We start from the raw sequence: 19,826 nt of genomic DNA on the forward strand, positions 1-19,826 counted from the left end.
ATGATGGGAGAACTGTACAATCAGACGTCCAAGATTCTATTAATGTATCTTTACAATAAAGTAGAATTAGCCTATATGTCGATGTTTCCTAACTGGTCTCTTTGGTAAGGCTGAAAGGAACTCACCCTGAATTGAGTATTGGTTCTTTAGGGAAGACTGCACATCCTGAGAGACATATTATTAGTAATCTGGGCCCAATAATGTACAACAGACCACTCCAGCTTGATCCTATCCCAATGTGTTATACCAGTTCATCATTGAACTTTTGTCAGTCTGGTACCATCAAGGATCACAGATCATGCCATCAAAATTTTTTGGTAAAATAGCAGTTTTCAGAATAAATATTTTTTTTCACAAACACTTGAAAGCATTTTGACAAATCTTTCCTCAAGAATCCCCCAGATCCAAAATAAAAAAGGGTAAAAACATATTTCACTTTCTTCTTTATTATCATCACTATTTTCATGGCCACCCTCCAAATCCAGAAATAGAAAGGAAAATAAGTGCAATTTCAGGCTGGATTAAATTTGCCCAATCCTGAATTATATCTTTCTTCATCCCCAGACAATATAGTATCTATATCAGGGTATCAAACTGCCGGCCAACGGGCTGGATGCGTCATACCGAAACCGCGCCCACCCTATTGCCGGCAATGGGAAAAAAGTTGCGATACGTCGTGACATGTCACATGACGTTGCAAGTTTGACACCCCTGATCTATATCAATTGGGAAAGTTTGATCTGTATTTCAACAGATCTGTAGAGCGCTAATTGAGGGAAAATTTCTTTATGATAAATAAACGGATTTCTCTTTCAGCTTTGCTTGTGTGGAGCCAAATTGAAAAGAATACTCTTAATTCAGACAGCTAGTGGGAAGATTGGAATTACAAAGCAGTATTCATCACACTCAATCTCTCTGCTATTTATCAGAATTCTCTATAATTGTAACTGATTTTATGTCTAATTAGGTAGTGATACAAATTTGTTTCAAGAAGAAAAAAATCCTTGCCAAATGCTTCAAAATGACTGAGTGTGTTATGATACATAATTTGTAAAAAATTATCAGAGAAATGCACAGTGTAATGCACAATGAAAATATTATATGCTGTAAAAATATTTCAAATAATTAAACATTTAATATTTAATGTTAAATAATGAAAATCAATGAAGTATAATTATTTAAATGTTATATTCAAAGGAATTCAACTTTTTGTTTTCACATTATACTACTTGAAAATCTCTTTAAGAGGTGGTGATTCAGTAAAAGACACACCTCTTAAATTATTTAAATGCTGATTTGTTGAAGGGAACCATATAGCAGCAAAAAGATAAACAAAGGCTTGAAACAGTTCTCTTTTTCATGGTCTGATTGGCTTTTTTTTTATAGGAAATTATGAATAGTCCAACAATTTAACCTTAAATAAATCACCATAGTGAATGATTTGTTTTACATTTTTACATATATACAAGTTATGCATTTTTAATCATTGCATATGCAGACCCTTGCATACATGCAGTTGTAGGCATGCCAATAATTTAATTAGCTATGACATTTGTTTCTCTTCTTTACCTGATCCTGCAATCCAGCTGAGATTATTATGTGTGAATTTACCATCCCCTGCATTTGTTCTTCAGTGACTTTTGGGATCATAACATTCTTTCTGCTTTATAATGGGATTCAATTATTCATATTTTAATCATGTGTAACTAGCAAATCAATCAGTACCAGTTAAATAACTGATACATCAAATCATAATTCAGTTTGATCGTATATAACCAATGTTTCCTGCAAGCAATTTTTAAGCAGTCCTCTAATGAAAACAAATATAGAATCTTTTTTGTTCTTAATATCAGAGTTCAAGTGGAAGTATGTCAAGCAATTAGATCAACCAAATGGATCTTGATAACTTGATTTTGAGTGAGTCTGTGTATTATAAAATTAATTTGAAAAGAAGGAACAGTCAGTCACTTAAGAAACTATGCACACACACACAATTTTGTTGCCATAGCTTTCCTTGGCAACAGAACATAACATCTTGGCTGTGTACCCAACCACTCTATTCAGTGAACAACATACCTCTTCTCCCCATGGTAATATATATAGCCTTCAGCCATAAGGGACAATTCTATGAAATTCACTTGACAGTAGTGAAAAGGGATGGTGGCTATAATAATCTGATAAATGTTCTGGAAAGCATGCTCATTCGGATGGAAGAATCTTTCTTGCTGTTAAATACTGCTGCAGTTTAGCTTCAGGCTGCTTTAGCATCTGTGGATTGGTACTTTTCATTCATCCTCATGTTCTGTAAAAAAGGGATATGGCTAAGGCCTCTGTCATTTAGATGCAGAGATTCCTGGGCCTTGTCATTTATAGATTATATGGATCTTAGCACAGTGGCAAAAAAAGCTGTGATTTATAAATTTATTCTGACTTTTACTAGAATCAGCGGAACCATCATAGCTGGACATACTTAGAATTAAAGAAATTTGAAGTCACAAATTAGCTCTGAGTAACAAAGATGAAGGAATATTAGACCTTCTGGTTAATGCCCCGCCATCAGTAATGTTTTCTTTCCATTGTGGCAATATAATTAAAAGTAAAAGGAGTGAAATTTCTATTGCTGCTTTAGAACAACCAAAATTCAGAAATCCTAGCTGAATTAGCTATTTGGAGATTGGTCAATAAATTCTAATTTATTTTTACCCAGTTCTGATTTAAAGGCTTCAGTCAGTGGGTCAGACAATCATAAGATATGGTTAGGAATTTTCTTTTGTGCCATTACAAGTTGTTTTCTGTTATTAAATTGGATTTTTCCTATTTTAAACTGTTGTCTATCCTGAAAACCTTATGACACAGGCAGTAGGGGTACACTCTAGATAGTTAACCATATTTTTCTAGCTTTAAGATTATGGAAATGATAAAACATGTCCTTTAGGAATGTAATAAGAGCATGAGAGTTCATGAAGAGGAATTAGAACATTTAAGATAATTGTATGTTTTTGTGTGATTTAAACCAAGACTTCCTTTTTATAATCCAAGTTTGCAAACCACTGGTATTCATTGTAAGATAGCTGTGTAGCCTTAAAATGTTGTGGTATTTCAACAGTTCAGCCAGTGGTATTTTTCTTTTGGTTCACTTTTGGCAATAAATTAAAACTTCCTCTGAGAAAAAAGTTCATTTTTCTAGATTGTATCCCAGGAGATTTTACCCTTTGAGCTTGCTTCAAATGGTTTACCCGGAAAAGCTTGAGACTATCCATATTTGGAGCTTTTATTCCAAAACATTTATTTCATGCTTGGGATCTATTTTACAGAGCAACTGTTACCATCAGAATTGCCTTCAACAGTGTTTTTAATTGCTCATTGGTTATTTAGATGAAATGTTTTGCAGCCATTCCATATCCTGAATATGAATTTTAGATTGGTCATTTACTTTGCCATGTACAATTGAAGCCACTTTGTACAACTTTAACTCACTTTCTACTCTCCAGCCCTCACAAATTATTTTGAAGCTGACTCTCAATTGTGTTCATTTCTGCTGTTCTCAAAATACTGTGAATGAGTAGGAAATACTAATGTGTTTCTCTAAAAGTAAGGCCTACCTTGAAAATAAGCTCTAGTTTGATTTTTGGGGTTTGGCCTAATATAAGCCCCACCCCAAAAATAAGCCCTAATTTTGGGGCAAGGCACGGACTTAAAAATCAAGCTAGGGTGGGGGGAATTTGCCCCATGCACCCTGCACTTACCTTGCAGCCAGGCCTCTCCTCACCAGCTCACGTCTTCTGCAGGCAGGCCTGCATTTCTCAGTCACAGGCCTTTCCAGAAGGTCTGCAGCCAAGAACCAAGTTATGGATTCAATCCATAGATCGTTCTGCAAGACTTCTGCAGCCGAGGACCAAACTATGGGTTGAATCCATAGCTCTGTACTCAGCTGCAGAGGCCTTCTGGAAAGGTCTGACTGCAAAATGCAGGCCGGAATGCAGTTGCAGAATGAAGCTGCTTCTTCAGCCCAGAAGAAGTGGACCTCCTGGGTGGGACTTTCGATACCAGAGGTGAGTAAGACATCCCCCAAAATAAGATCTGATGCTTCTTTTGGAAGCAAAAAAAAAAAAAAAAGACCCGGTCTTATTTTCGGGGAAACAGGGTTGAGCCACTCAGTTTTCTATCTGGATGACTAATAGGAAAGTTCAACAAGTGCTCTCCACACTATTAATTTGTTCAATAGAAACAGCAACCACAAGAAGAAGTAGAAAACCACAGACTAGGCAAATAGGAGATTGGCAGTGGATCCTTCCAAGAACAGGAAAACTCTCTAGCAATTACCCCCAAATGTCATCTCTGCAGCTATGAAATCAATAGGTAAAACATAGTAGCTTGGTTTTTGTGGGACATTTTCACCAGCTAATCCAATAATATTTGATGAGGCAGCTTATTTATCTTTCTTCCATTTTGGGTGGTTTTGCCTGACGTTAGTTTCTTAGGTTAAAATTGACATTCTTAGCAATCTAGCTTCTTAGTAACCTCTTTGTGCAGTTGATAAAACTGCTTTTTGCACTTCCAGAACAGCTTACTAGGATTTCTCTACTTAGGAAGAGAGTCCCTAGAGGACCTTTGGTCAAGCAGAATTTCCTTTAATGATCATACATTATAGAGAACTAATTATTTCAGGGCGGATCCTTCTGCAACCATAACAACATCATCTATCACATTAGGATGTTTGCAGAATATTCTCTCTCTCTGTCTCTTGTATTTTGATAGCTGTGATGTTCCATGTAGCTGAACAATTCAAAAGCTAAGAAAACAAATTTCAGAAATATATCCTTTCTGCCAGTCAGTGGTAAAAGCATAATCTTGAACATTGTAAAAAATTGCTTCCAGGCTGACTTATGCAAGCTAATTAAACATTTGAACTGTTTGCTGTCCATATCTGGGCTATGCTGCCTCTTCTGCCACAGCTGAACTCTTTCACCTGCTTGTCACAGTCTGTCACAATGGGGAATAAAAGCAATTCCCAGCTGTTCAATACTGTCCAGTGAGGATTAAGCAATTAAGAAGGCTACTGGCACAAAATAAAATTAAATGGAACATTTCAGATAAAGGTATAATAATTGTTTGTTAAAATGACCCTTTTATTTTTGATATATTATTTTCATATTTCTCAATTTAATTGATTTCAAAAAATAATTCCAGAGGGTGTTTTAATATGAATAATTGCTGGTTCTGGTGGTGAGTCCCTGATAAAGAAAGCTGCTTTGAATCTAGTTTGCTTTTACATGTTTTTTTTTTCCTGGTGGCTAATTATGACTTTCTATTGCATTATATATGATTATTCTTTTCATTTAAATTTTAGAATTTAAACAGTTCTTCATATAAAATGTAAAGTGAGAATGTGACAAAAGATGTTTCAAACTGCATATCTCTCAAATACTGTAATTTTCTTGATGGGCAGAATTGATTGTGATTACCAGTTGACAGCTGGTGCAATTGGATTGTATGTATGAAATGGCCCCAAGTAATTAAAACTTTAAAATTAGAAATTTGCAAAACCTCATTTAAATATTTTAAATATAGTTGACTTACATTTTGAGTAAAGTAGCTGTTTCAATATTTTACTGAAAATTATATGCCTTTAAAAATTAGAAGCATTGGCTGTATTGTACGGAACCAGTTATGGGCAATAGGGATCACAAATTCAACATTAACTTCCAAAATTCTTGATGTTTCTGTCATCATTTAGGTTTCGTCATAGTCCTAATTGCTTTTATTTAAGAGACTGGATCATCCACAGCTGGATTAGGAAGTGCCTTAAGTTTGGTGCACAGGACAAAGCTTTGTATACTCTACAAAACAAGGTTTTTAAATTTTATTATATTTTATTTTATATGTAAAAAAAGGAAAGTAGCAAAACAGAGAAAAATAAATGTCTTTACAAAATCATACTTTGCTCATGTACTTATCAAAACTAATGTTACACAGGAAATTCTTGACATGTTACGCAATTAAATTATTAATTTTTTATACCAGTCTTCTTAGCATGCATAAAAAATAGAAAAGGAAAAAAAGGGAAATGTTTATATACATTATGTGCAGTCCAGAATTTGGGATTTGCAGTCCTCGTATTGGGATTCCTGATGATAAAAATTCTGGCCCAAGAGCAAAAAGTAAGTTCTTCAGACCGTTATATAATAGATGAGAAGATGGATGTCCTTGTAATCTAACTTTTTACAACCATAAATGCATATGGTTTCTATTTCCATTTTCCACTTGATTCTTTCCAAACCAGTAATATTTAATTCAAAAGATCTAGAATACCTACAAAAGAGAATAATTCCTTTAGAACCGTGTTAATATACAAAACAACCTAAAAAGTTGAATAGAAGTGACCCCCAGCATAGGGCCACTTCTTATATTTATTATATTAAGTACCACATCTACAGTAATGAGCTATACCCATCTAGTTCTTTCTTTTGATTTCTTTTTGAAAATATATGCAAGTGACCAATTGATACGAAATAATCATTTTTTATTTAAATATAACCTTAGAACTAGAGAAGTGTGACACGTGGTCTTTCACTCTCATTTGAACACTGAACGCTATAATTCCTCACTTCATTTCTCTTTATCTTTTAAACATAATTAGTATATTCTAATAAGGATTCATAAATAGTTATTGTAGGCTATGTTTGTAGACATATTAATTTTTTAATGTAAAACATTTAATAAGGGTGCGCATTCTGTAGCACTCAAACTATATATCTTGATATCAGAAAATACTGTTATTGAACATATTGTTATTCTGGGTATCTTTTGCAAATAATACTTAGATTGCAACTACTGAAATAATGAACATATATAATTTAATCCTGTTAATGAATGTGTTAATACTGTATATTCCAAATTGCATCTGGGTTCCTAAATAGAAGGATTACCTTGCTATTTTCAAATTTAAACTAAGAATTATTTTTTACTGTCATGGTATGTTTTTAGAAAGGGCATTGATTAATTATGCTGAAATCCTCGACAGATGCAGTTCTTCATTTTATGTCCTCTTTCTTTTCTACATATTATGGATATAATCTGGCCCATGTAATGAAATGCTATCTTGATTTCAGTAAGAGTAATTAAAAGCCTATTTCTCCCTCCCTCCCTCCCCCCCCCCTCTCTGAAATCCATCAGTGAACACCTTTAACATTCTTGCCTAGATTGTGATTAATTTATTAGGGGATTTAATATATAGCTTGGTTTATTTAATCAGACTGCGCCCACCACAGTAAACTTTTAAAGGGATGACTTCTATTTAGCTGAGAACTGTTTGGAACAAAAGCAGAAATATCTATCTGAGTTATTTTTCTGTGCTCCGAGAGCCACATTCCTGGAAATACTTACTTTCTTATGTTTTTGTCTGGCACTCAAGTTAAATTTTTGAGGTCTCCTGCATCAACAGCACCAGGATACTTCAGTGTCAATGTGGAGTTAAAGGAAATGGTTCTTATTGCTAAAAGTTTTAAAAGCTTGGATGAAAGGATACAAAACATGTTCTTCTTTCCTGATGTGCCATAGCTTGGCAGGAAACAAAATGAAATGGCAGAAATTTGTGAATACTATCTGTCCTTGGCTTGGAATGCAAAGGCCATTTATATATAGTGCATGTTGGAAAATATGTGTCCCTGTGAGAACTCATGCCTGTGATTAATGAAAAATTAGAGTACTCATTTCCCTGTAAAAGTTCACTAGTAGAAAGTGGCTGGGTACATTCAATGTAGCTGGATGGTTATGTGCCCTAATCTCTGTTGATGAAAAGAAAACATAGCATCAGGGCTGCTGGATGTATAGTTCTGCCTCTCTTCTTTATTAGCTTAATGGATGGGGGGTGGGAAAGCTGTCATGGATTTCCTGAAGCAATGCTTAATTAATGCTGCCTCAGCTGAAGTAGCATTTTTCAAACTTGGTAACTTTAAAGATGGGTGGGTTTCAACCCCAGAATGCTGGGAGCTGAAATATACAAAATTTAATTTTGCCAAGTTTGAAAAACACTGATCCAAAGCCTGTGCTAGCCAATGGGTAGAACAACTGTTTTCTTCAGACACAAGTTACTCTGCAAATTCTTTCTTATGTTCCCATGTCTATCTATGAAAGCGAAAATAGAAGCAGAATGCATACTGATAGATATTTTTTTAGATTTGCTCAGTCATGTCATGCATTCAAGCCACTATTCAAAATTATTAGAAGTATGGCATTAACACAGCGTTGTTCTCTGCTCGTTTTTTTTCCAGGTACAGTTTGGAATAATTCCAGATAGTTTTACCTTCAATTTATTATTGGATTCTTTTATAAAAGATGAGAACTATGAAAGTAAGGAACACATATTTATTAAACACTAGGTACTATGTATATATTAAATATTTCACCCTTAATATGTATTGTGCATTTCTTTATTCCTGGACATGCCTATTTTTGAGTTTATTTCTTTACAACTAATTTGCTATGATTTCAGGAATAGATATGTTTTTTTAAAGGGAAGAGGATAGTAGAAGTAAAGCAGGTGGCAAGATTAATGCAATGACTATGAATTCTTCTCATAAAAAAGATATATAGGTAGTCCTCAAAATACAAACATTTATTTAGTAACTGTTCAAAGTTTACAACAACACTGAAAACTGACAACTTATCCTCGCACTTAATGACTGTTGCAGCATCCCTGCAATTACGTGATTCAAATTTGGGCAACAAACTTAGGCATATTAAATTAAAACAGAATAATAGTGGTGCAAGTCCATTTCATATGTTAAGTGTCTCCCCATCATTTTACATTTCCAGAATAATGAAATTGTCTTTTTTGAATATTACCCAAAGAATTAGATCGAACTGTGAAGTCAGAAGATATTTGAATAGGATATACTACCAAAGCAGCCTTCTTTTTTTCAGGTTGTGGGAAGACCATAATATCATATGAATAGGGAACTCAATTGAATTTTTCTCCCAGTATCTTCCAAATCTACCTTGCAATATTTCATGCTAGCAACAGTATAATAATGAGTAAATGGGACTTCTCTTGGAGAAGTTTATAATGAATTTTGGATGTGATCTCCTGGATTCTAGTAAAGGAAAAATCAGGATGTATGCCCAGGAATAAAGCTGAAAAGGAGGAAAATTAAAAACTTCAAAATCAGATGGCAGTGATAGTTTAGCTAAAGAAAACTCAAGATATTTCCCCTTAATTTATAAATCTGATAAATGGTATTAACATAGGTATTTAATTTGAATATTAGAAGTATTAATATGGGAATCCAGTCAAGTACATATATCAAGTTTGAAATGATGTTAATTTTTACAGTGCTTATCTGTTTCCCATGATGTCACTGGGATTTTTAATTACCTGTTTATGTCATATTAATCTGAAATAAACAGTTTGATATATTCATTTCTATAAATACATTGGTGAGATAATTATTGTAATAAATTTTAAGCAACATTTTAATGCTCATTTTTATTATTTTTAGATGCTATGGATGTAGTGACTGAGATAATGATACAGGAAGATTTTACTAAGGTGTCCACCCAATTTCTCTCTCTTTATACCATGTACAAATATTTGGCAACCAAATCAGAACTTACGGTAAGCTACTTGCATAATGAAATGTTTGTGGTTATGGCTAAAGAATAATATGATTCAGACGCTGCATGTCCATACTTCCAAAGTATGATTTAAAGCCAAATTGAAGAGACTTAAGGTCTTTAGATGTAATTTAAGTTGCAAGGCTATGCCAGCTGGTATACGGCCCTTGATTGACCCCATGGTTACTCTTCCTTCTCCCCAAACATCTCCTTTTCTTCATGGTCTTGTTTTAAAAAACTGAAATATATCATGGATATGCTATTCACTTTTATCTTTCTTCCTAAACTTAGTGAAACTCAATTTGTATCTGAGATTTTTAAGAAGTCATATATTTACATCCACAAGTGAAGGAAGCTGCTGTTTTGTGCCTGTCACTGTTTTCACATTGCTGTTTGCGTTCTCTGTGTGAGAGAGGATATATGTATGGCAAGAAAGGGAGGCAAGAAAGGAAAAGAAAAGCTTTCAAGTTGTAATTAGTTCCTCATTACATTATGGACATGCCATAAGTTGTCTTAGCAACCATATAAAAGTGCTTGGACATGAGTTCATCCGTGATTTCTTTTTTGAACTTTAGAGCAGGGGTGTCCAACTTTGGCAACTTTAAGGCTGTGGACGTCACCTCCCAGAATTCCCCAGCCAGCCATGCTGACTGGGGAATTCTGGGAGTTGAAGTCCATAAGTCTTAAAGTTGCCAAGTTTGGATACCCCTGCTTTAGAGTCTAGTTTACAGCCCTGAAGGTTACCTACCTAAATATTAAGGAGGCCCAAGCCTGTTTAGAGTGCAGCGAGCCCTAAACAAAAGCCCTTCCACTTACTGAAGCACATATAGATGGAGAGATATTTTGTTAATAAAGCAGAGAATTGGGAGGGTGTATAATCTTGTTCTGCTTTCACATTTTTTTCAAGCAATATTTCCTGTTTACAGTGGGAAGAAGAGAAAAATCTTGGAACATCTCTGTTGTTAGTGGGCCTCAAGCAGACTAACACTGTAGGATTTAGTTCTCAGCTATATGGCCTTGCCCTCCTTGGTAAGTTTTAACAAATATTTAATTAAAAATATTTCTGTATTGCTTTATTGATTAGCTTGGAGTAAATGGAATTTCTTCAATTAAATACTAATATACCTTGACACAATACAAAATTAGAACCAAATCATAACTGGCATTCAGTCTACATAATGCAAAATTCACCTGGCTAGTCAAAGTTGTACTGAATATTTGAAAAGCCCAAAAGGTAGGATCTGTCTTTCTCTCATCCCCTCAACCACCTTCCCACAAAACTGAGAAGGGAGATAAATGGTAACAAGTAGGCATTATTCCTTAGTTATATATGTGGAAGTCCCTTGCTATTTTCTAACTGGAGCCCCAAAATTAAAGATTTTCTATGTAGCATTATAGATTCCTTTGCTGTATCCTCCAAGTTAACTTACTAGGAATATTACTAGCTATTGGTTTAAAGCTGAATAGGGCCTAGACCAGGGGTAGGCAACCTTGGCTCTTTTATGACTCGTGGACTTCAACTGAGAAATTCTGGGAGTCATAATTCTTGAAGTCCACGAGCCAAGGTTGCTTACCCCTGGCCTAGACCCAACTTGAACTGGGGCCAGATTGTTCAAAAAAAGATATGTTTGAAATGTCCTCTTTGTAGCCCTCTTTTGTTTTTTAAAAAATTCTCCTTGTATGTATGGAAGTTATTTCTCTAAAATTAATTATTATTTAGTATTAGAGACCTTAAATTAACATTTAAAGAAGGGAGAATGATCCCTCTAGGGTAGTCCCTAATCCCTTCAATTCCTTTTGTCATTTATCTTTTGATTAAAATTCAACATACAGTGTCAGAATTCCCTCTGTTTCAATGCCTTTTATATTTTACAATGGCTTTATTGGGTCCATTAAAAATCCCTTGCCCTCCCCTACAAATAGCTGTTAATTGGCATACTACCTTCAGGTGAGAGAGAGGCTTTATCAAAAAGTGTTAGACAGTTGCCCTTTTACATGCATTGGTTTCTCACCTGTAATAAGAGTGAAAATGACGTATCAGAATGAGAGGCTGATCCTGATTTTACCTGATGGTACAGTTTAAAAAGTGGCGGATTCTACTGCAGTAGAGATCAAAATTGTAAACCAATTCGCACATTTTTGTCCCACTTCAGCTATCCTTTTAAAAATCTGTCTTTGATTAGCATTTTAAAATCTTTAGAATACATCCCTGAACAATTTAAAAAGGAACTGGCTTTAGCAAATCGCTTTATTTCTGTAGACAAAAGATTCACCTGAACATTCTGAAGGTCAAAAGCTATTTTCTGTTGTGCTATCAGTATGTGCATTTTGCAATTATGCCAGATCCAATGGAATATACCTGTATAAAGGATAAAAGACGCTCATTCATTTATGATGCTGTCCATCTCACTATCAAGCAGCATTCTCACTCTAGAGATCAGGTTGGCCTGGGACCCCACATGCATGAAGGGGGTTTATATTGGTGATCTGGTTTATAATATTTCTGTGTATTTTAATTGTTCCAATGTTTTTACTTTAGTTTAAATCTGTTTATCACCCAGAGTCACTAGTTGAGATGGGCAACTATATCAATCAATCAATCAATTAATCAAATAAATAAAAATATAGAACTTAATCTCAACTAGGCCAAGAAATACTTACTGAAACCAGACACTCTTTTCCTAGAAGAACTATACAGATATTGTTTCAACATTGTTTAAGGGCCGTTTTTAGTGAATTGCAGAGGACTAGAAAAGCATTCTGAAAGCCAAAACCTGATGGATTTCTTAATATCCCTCTGGGAATTTTGTACAGCAGAGGTCCCCAACTCCCGGGCTGCAGACTAGTACTGGTCCACAGCTGATTGGAAACCAGGGTGCACAAGCAGCACATGAGAACACAAAGTTTCATTTGCGCATGCCCTGAATCTAGGTTGTGCCCCCCCCGCCACAGCTGCCACCACCACTGCTGCCGGTCTGTGGAGCTAGAAAGGTTTGAGACTGCTGATGTACAGTACAGTATCTGCTTTCTACTTTGAATCTAACTGTAATAATAAGAGGAGGAGATTTTGTTGTTATGGCCTACATAGAAGAAGATGTTAAACTATTCCTTTCCATATCCTACAATCTCAGTTAAAATTTTCTGGCAGCCCATTAGAACACCATGTCCATTTTTAAAGAAAATGCTGACATAGTTTCTAGTGTTATATTCATCACCACATCTCTTTAGCCACAAGGGTTAGCTGTGTTTTCTCATTTAAGCAATAGAGTAAAAAGCTGTTAAATCATAGGTAAAGTGGAGCTGCAGAAAGGATTGCGAGCTGTTTACCACCTAATGCCGCTCATGTGGACCCCGGGATATCTGAACAGAGCCTTGAAAGTAATGGAGGATGTGGCTCTGCTTCCTGAAGATGTGAAGCTTTGCCAGGAAGCAGTAAGTGAAAACTCATTTAAGCAAATGTGGCCTGGTATATTTGTGACTCAGCAGCAGGGTTGCTACTATTCTCAGCATTGTTTTATGTAGCTTGAATATGTATTGAAGCATTTCTTGAATATGACTGTATCAACTGGCATGGGGGACTAAGATTGTCATACAGCCTTGGAGATGGTTGGTGGGTTGAAGGTGCTCCCTCTGCTTTTTCATCTTTTTAATTGTTCTTTTAAACTCTGTTTTAATTCTGTTTGTTAATTGTTTTTAACTATGGCTTTTATATGATTTTACCATTCCATTCGTAAATCATCAGAGTCGTGTAAGAATCATGGGTGGTATAGAAAATTAATTGATTAATAAATAAATCTTTACCTTGGGAAAAAAAATTCCAGGAAGCCCAGAAAAATGCTTTCTTCGCCCTTACCTCACTGCTGATTCTGCTTCTGACAGTTATTAATAATGCAGCTGATCTTCCCTATTCCTTGATTCTAGTAACTTTTAATGCAGTGCTGATGAATATCAACTTTTGGAAAACACATTCAAAACTCATAATACAGAGTCACTCAGATTTCCATTCAGACAGGCTTTTTGTTTACTTGTTATCAAAGAAAGGGTATAGGTGCATGATTCTGTTGAAAATCATAGACAATCTGATATGAAGCCTTTTCTTTCCAAAACAGGAATTCAGATAGAAATTATATAACATAATACATTGTAATCTCTTCTTGTAATTGTTATGAACATTCAAACCATTATCAGCAAAAAGCATCTGTGATTTAATTTGGAGTCAATAATAAAATCAATAGTAATTTCAGAAAGGCCTGGTCTGCTTCATCAGATATCAGTCTTCAACCAACATGCAAACATGAAAAAAAAAGCCAACTTAAAAATTCTTAATATTTTCAGTCTCTTAAAACTATTTTGGCCTTTAAATAGTTTGTTATGCATTGCCGTTTTATATTTTCAGTTTACAATACATGCTTTACATAAAGTTAAGCTCTTTTCTGCAGTTAAAACCAAGAGATTTGGTAAAAACAAAAACAAAAAATTAAGGTACTGCATCCTATTTTCAACCCACTCTGTTGTTGATATTTAGTTCCTAACTTGTTTGGATTTTAATTTTAATGTTATGTTCTCAAGATGTTAAGGAAGATGCACAAACTGTGAAAAGATATTCACACATGGGACACTTTTTTATGTTACTTTACGTCATCCACTGCGTTTTTATTTTTTTGCTGCAAAGATTGATGTTCTGGGAGATATTTTGCACCCGGCACCTGAGCCCCATATTTCTCCAGAAGACCCCAAGGATTCAGAAGAAGCACCGAAGCAGACACCGCCAGAAGAAAACGAGCTGCTTCGACTGCCTGAATACCTAAGCCGTTTTAAGGTAGGCGCTCTCCTTCCACCTCTAGATTTTTTTCCCTCCTGAGGAAAGAAGACATCATTAATTACCCCACTAGTAATGCACCAGGTTCTTGGCTATTGATAGGTATCGATGTTGGGTTACATTCTTACTGGTTCAGCCAGGAATCTGCCTGGAGAAAATCATGTTCAGTGTCATTTTCTTATTACCTGGTTGTTAGTAATCTGTTTTTATTTTTCATACATGTGCCTTAAATAAGTGAAACTCCTAATAATTAAAATAAAATGTCACTCCTAGGATCATATATCTGTCCTTTGCATCATATAGCTGCTGGAAAACTTTCCTGTAATTCTGATTTCATATCAGGTATAGAAACTATATATATCACAGTATCATATTTATTCTTTTTAGATTCTCATCATCTCAGAAGGCTTTAGATTTATTAGCTTCCCTCCTTCAGAAGGCTTTACATTTATTAGCTCCCTTCCTTTGATGAGTTATTAAATGACATCTTTATGTAAGTGATTATATAGAGCTGATATAGCTTAATAGTTAGAATGTTGGACTACACCTATTAGATAAAGACCCAAGTTGAAGTTCACTGTTTGCTAGAGGATTTAAAAATGTCATCTCAATCTAATTTCCTCATACAGTAGTTTCTGTATTGTTTCTCTTACAGTATGTATACTGTCACCTCCTAAGAAAAGCCTAGATATATTGTACTCTATACTATAAATTTTGATTCAGGACTCCCTTTGAGAGCTCATTTGAAGTCTAAATATTCAGAAGTCACCAGGGTTGAGAAAAGATTATAAAATACTGGATGCTTAATCAGTGACTTAAAATATCTGCCCCCACCTCCCTCACCTTCCGTAAGGGCCTGAAAACCTGGCTCTGCCAGTTGGCTTGGGGCCCCAATGGGGGAGTGCCACGCTGGAGGTGGTTAGTGGATTAATAGCAGATCCCATCTTTCCCCCTGTATTCCTCTGTTCTTTCCCGCCTCATCTTTTTACTATAACTTACAATTTTTGGTGTGTGTGTGTGTGTGTGTGTGTGTGTGTGTGTGTGTGTGTGTGTGTTTATTGTTTTTAACTTTGCAGGTCACCCAGAGGCGCCTTGCAATGTGATGGGCAGCAAATAAATTTAATAAATAAATGTTGAACTACTGTATGTCAGAATTAGTCCAGTGCCTTGCTGATATTTCAAAAGCTGTGATACCTTATAAGTCTTTAACAAAACCTGAGAAGAAGGTCATCTTGCCTGTCTTACCGTTAGGTCTCATGGTGAGGCAGTGGTTAGAATGCAATGTTGCAGGCTAACTTTGCCCACAGCTTGGAATTTGATACTGATGGGCTTGAGGTTGACTCAGCCTTCCATCCTTCCGAGCTTGGTAAAATGAGGACCCAGATTGTTGGGGGCAATATGCTGACATTGTAAACTACTCAGAGAGTTCTGTAGAGCACTATGGAGCAGTATATAAGTCTAAGAGCTATTACTATTGCTTGCCATTAGGGCATTAAATGAAACCAAAAGGGTGAGAGTGGAAAAAGTCCAAGACCTAATATGCATTCAAAGATTGGGACCAAAAAAGCAGAGCACAAAGGAGAAGAAGAGACTAGGATGAGTTTTAAACAATACCAAAAGAGAAGTGCCAATAGATCAGACTCAGAATGCCTATATTTTTGCACTAATACATGAAGTATCTGAAATAAATAGGGAGAGCTAGAGATCCTAGTTCAGAAAAACAAAGACAAATATAATGTGATGGGTATCACTGAAACATGTTGGGATGATATTCATGATTGGCACACAGCCATGGAAGTCTGCAATTTATTCAGAAGGAACAGACCCAAGAGAAAGAACGGAGGGATACTACATTGTACATAAAAGAAAAATGTACTTGAACAGAAATTCAGCAGAGCATGTTGAAAGAAACTAGGAATAACAAGAGAGAGAGAAAATAACACCACTTTGGGAATTTTGTGTAGACCACCAAGGCAAACAGAAGAAATAAATGACGCCTTTCTGCATCTGGTAACCATTTTTCAAAGATGTATGCAGTAACAATAATGTTTAGTTTTCAGTGATCTTGATAATCTGATGGGAATCTAACTTATTATCCTTGTCCTCCCTACTGGGAACTTTGTTAGTCAGAGGTGGAAGAAACAATTGGGAAATTCTACAAAATGGTATATTAGAGGTGCAGTCTCACACAGTCCCCACAAGAAAGAAAAACAGGAATGATCTAAAGAGGCCAATATGAATACATGCAGAGTTCTCTAAAACATTAAAGGAAAAAGCAGGGGGATGGAAAGAGAGGGACATACCTGAAGAAGACTGCGAGATGGTCTTCCAAAATGGTAGGAACTCTGTTAGAATTGCTAAATTTCAGAATGAGCTAAAGCTTGCAGGAGATATAAAAACAATGAGTGTTCTTGGGTATGAGAAACTACTTGACTTCCATTTTTGTGACTGTCTTCCCTCAGAAGGGAGATGAAGCCTTAGGTAGTCATCATTATGCCACCAGAAGTAGGGGGAAACTGCAGTATAAGATAGGCAAGGAGAGGGTAAAAGAGAAATAAACTAAATTAAACCAGGGTCAGATAGATTACTGAAGATACTAAGCAGAGGTAATGTCAGAGTCATTTTAGTAATATTTGAGAACTCTTGGAGTAAAATTTCAGAAGCTGGGAGGACAGCAAATGTCATCCTCACTTTCCAGAAGAGGAAATATAAACTACCAGTTTGCAGTCCATCTGAATCGATGAGGGTTCAGTACCAGTTATATTTTGACGATTAAGCTATTATCTTGCACTCCTGGCAGAATAAAAGTTTCATGTATTAAGTGAACGATAGAAAATGATTAATAGTACATTTCTACACAGAATTAAGAGTCTTTTATTCAGTAGGCTGTGATCTAAGAAATTTAGAAGATTGGTTTACTATGCATCTTATTTGACCTTATAAGTCAATGCCAGCTAATCCTTAGATTCATTTACTGTAAGTAACTATTTTGGGGGGGGGGGGGAACACATAGAATTTTTAAATTGCTGGTTTCATATTTCTGAGATAGTTTTCTTCTCATTCTCTGGGGTGTTTCTCTTTTAAGGCAGTTAAATCCACTGAACGTCAAGCTGTCCTATAAATTATCTCTAACCACAAATGATCCTGCATCTTAAGGCACTTAAGTGAATTTTTTTTTTATGCTTCATCACTGTAGTGTGTTGCAAGAAATACTGCACCATCTATTTGATGATGGAGGAGGTCTGGCCAAGGTCCCTCCTTTCAGCTCACCTTGTAATGCCTACACAGAGCTGAGCGTAACTTCGAAAACATCTTTAGAAAAAGGCCATATAGGAATCTACTACTCAATGGCATAAAGAATCTGGGATCTCTTCATTATACAATTAATAGTTTAATTATTCCCATCTGCTAACAGTAAGGTTGGCTGAAGCAATTTGGCGTAAGTCTTTGCCTCAGCAGGGTGCCTAAGGATGGGACCAGAGGACTCTAAAATATTGGAATGGCTAGCAATTGTCAATTTTAGGGAAGTGAACTTTTGTGAAGGAAGCTTTATTAATGCTTTTAGAAGTTCAGCCTACTCCAGCACTTAACCAAACTAAAAACTAATAAATTTAGTCTCTGCTTCGTTATTACTAAATAATGTTTTTACAAAAATCTAGCTTATATATGTCATTGTATATATTTATTTATTTATTGGATTTATAGGGCTGCCCAATTCAAACAGTGTGAATCTGGCAGGACAGATTACAGCAAAAAACAAAGACTAACAAACAAAAACAACCACAATACCCCACTACATAATGCTAAAACATCTACCCAATATCTGAAATATAAACCATTGCATGGCTTTGTTTGGTTTTTCCTTTTGGGAAAGGCTGAATGCTCATTTATTGTGGCCAGGGCAATTTTCCAAGAATAAATGTGAATCAGCTGTCATAAGCCTACTTGTAGAATGTCAAATTCCAGTTCCAAAGGAAGGAAAGATTATATAGGCCAGGGCAGTCTATTTAGAAGTAGTGAAACTGATTAACTGTTTCTTTCCTTTTCTTTCTCTCTTATGCCAACCATGACAGGAGCTGAATTCTAAACTTCACTCCCTTGGCAAGTTGGAATCTAGGAAGCTGTTAACTCTGACTACTCAACTTGTTGAGGAGAAGCTACCAGCATCTGAAGAGGAAGACATTACAAAATACAAAGAGAAACTTGAGGAGTGGGATAAAGAGCAAACAATGCTGATTGAAAGGGAGAAAGAAATGAAAGAAAAAGCTAAGGAAATGATGGAAAGCCGAAAAAAAACAAATGCAGCCACATGATGGTTTTGCTTATAGACTTCCGTTACGCCTTAAATTGTCTTGGCAATAAGCAGAGTCTCATCCTGTCTAGTACTTTATTGCAATACAGACTTGGCTGTCCACACATTAAATCTTTACATGATCCAGGCTATATGTCATCCCCGTCTCCGAAATCTATTATTATTACTGTTCTTCTGAAAGTATATATTACCTCTGTTGTGTCTGAGAACAAAAATCTGTCATTTAATCAAATGGTTCCTTTCTAAAATGTTGGAGTGAGATAGTATATTCAGAAGAACATTTTTCATCGTCAGCATATACTATTTTTCATGATAGTTACTGACAAGCATTGCTGATAGTTTAGAATTCAGAGAAAACAATAAATAAATGTAATTTGAATGTGTACATATATTCACGCTTTCCAACTTGGGAGTTAAAGGGGAGTTCAGAGAATAAGAAATAATCTATTCTGCTGTGATCTGTGAATATTAATCTGGGTCAGCCCTTCTCAGTCCTTGAAATAGGACAGATTGCAAGTCCTATTACTAACAAATAAGAGAAAAAGAGGCCGACCTGGACTCTACCTAGGAAGGCACTGTACACTTTTATAATACAACATAGTAAAAATCTCAATAAAATAAATCTTCATTTGGTTATGTCAATCTTCTTGCCAAAGTTGATGTTTAAATATAAAACTAAACGTGCCATCAGGAGCTAATACGTATGGAAGAATGCAATAGATTTAGTTCCTGATCGCTGATTGATTTATGTTTGTTTTTAGTTGGCATTTTGTATTTTGTTTTTACATCTTTGTTTCCTGGTTTAGTGTATGCCACACAGGCCCTCATTGTTCAAATTGGACAGCTATTCATATACTTTAAGTACTGTATAGTCTGGTGTATAAGGCGACCTGGCGTATAAGACGATCCCTGACTTCGGCGCTGAGTCGCATGCCTAGTAAAGTCTTATACGCCAGAAACTACCGTTATTTCTGGCGTATTAGATGACCCCCGACTTCGGCGCAGATTTTAACGCTTACAAAAGTCGTCTTATACGCCGGAAAGTATGGTATAATACAGGTAGCTCTTGGCTTATATCCA

General features: G+C 35.6%; 1 protein-coding gene across 1 annotated transcript in view; it reads left to right on the top strand.

Moving 5' to 3' along the window:
- Positions 1 to 19,388, top strand: part of MRPS27 (mitochondrial ribosomal protein S27) — a 42,150-nt gene extending 22,762 nt beyond the window's left edge. Inside the window, exons 5-11 of the mRNA XM_039320740.1 lie at positions 5,738 to 5,852; positions 8,274 to 8,352; positions 9,501 to 9,616; positions 10,542 to 10,644; positions 12,905 to 13,047; positions 14,288 to 14,434; positions 18,508 to 19,388. Coding sequence (XP_039176674.1) covers positions 5,738 to 5,852; positions 8,274 to 8,352; positions 9,501 to 9,616; positions 10,542 to 10,644; positions 12,905 to 13,047; positions 14,288 to 14,434; positions 18,508 to 18,747 — 943 coding nt within the window. The 3' untranslated portion in view covers positions 18,748 to 19,388. The remainder of the gene's footprint in view (positions 1 to 5,737; positions 5,853 to 8,273; positions 8,353 to 9,500; positions 9,617 to 10,541; positions 10,645 to 12,904; positions 13,048 to 14,287; positions 14,435 to 18,507) is intronic.
- Positions 19,389 to 19,826: the final 438 nt, after the last annotated feature.

This window comes from Crotalus tigris, unplaced genomic scaffold, assembly GCF_016545835.1.
Source record: "Crotalus tigris isolate CLP2741 ecotype Arizona unplaced genomic scaffold, ASM1654583v1 scf7180000023687.2574627, whole genome shotgun sequence".
Classification (NCBI taxonomy): domain Eukaryota; kingdom Metazoa; phylum Chordata; class Lepidosauria; order Squamata; family Viperidae; genus Crotalus; species Crotalus tigris.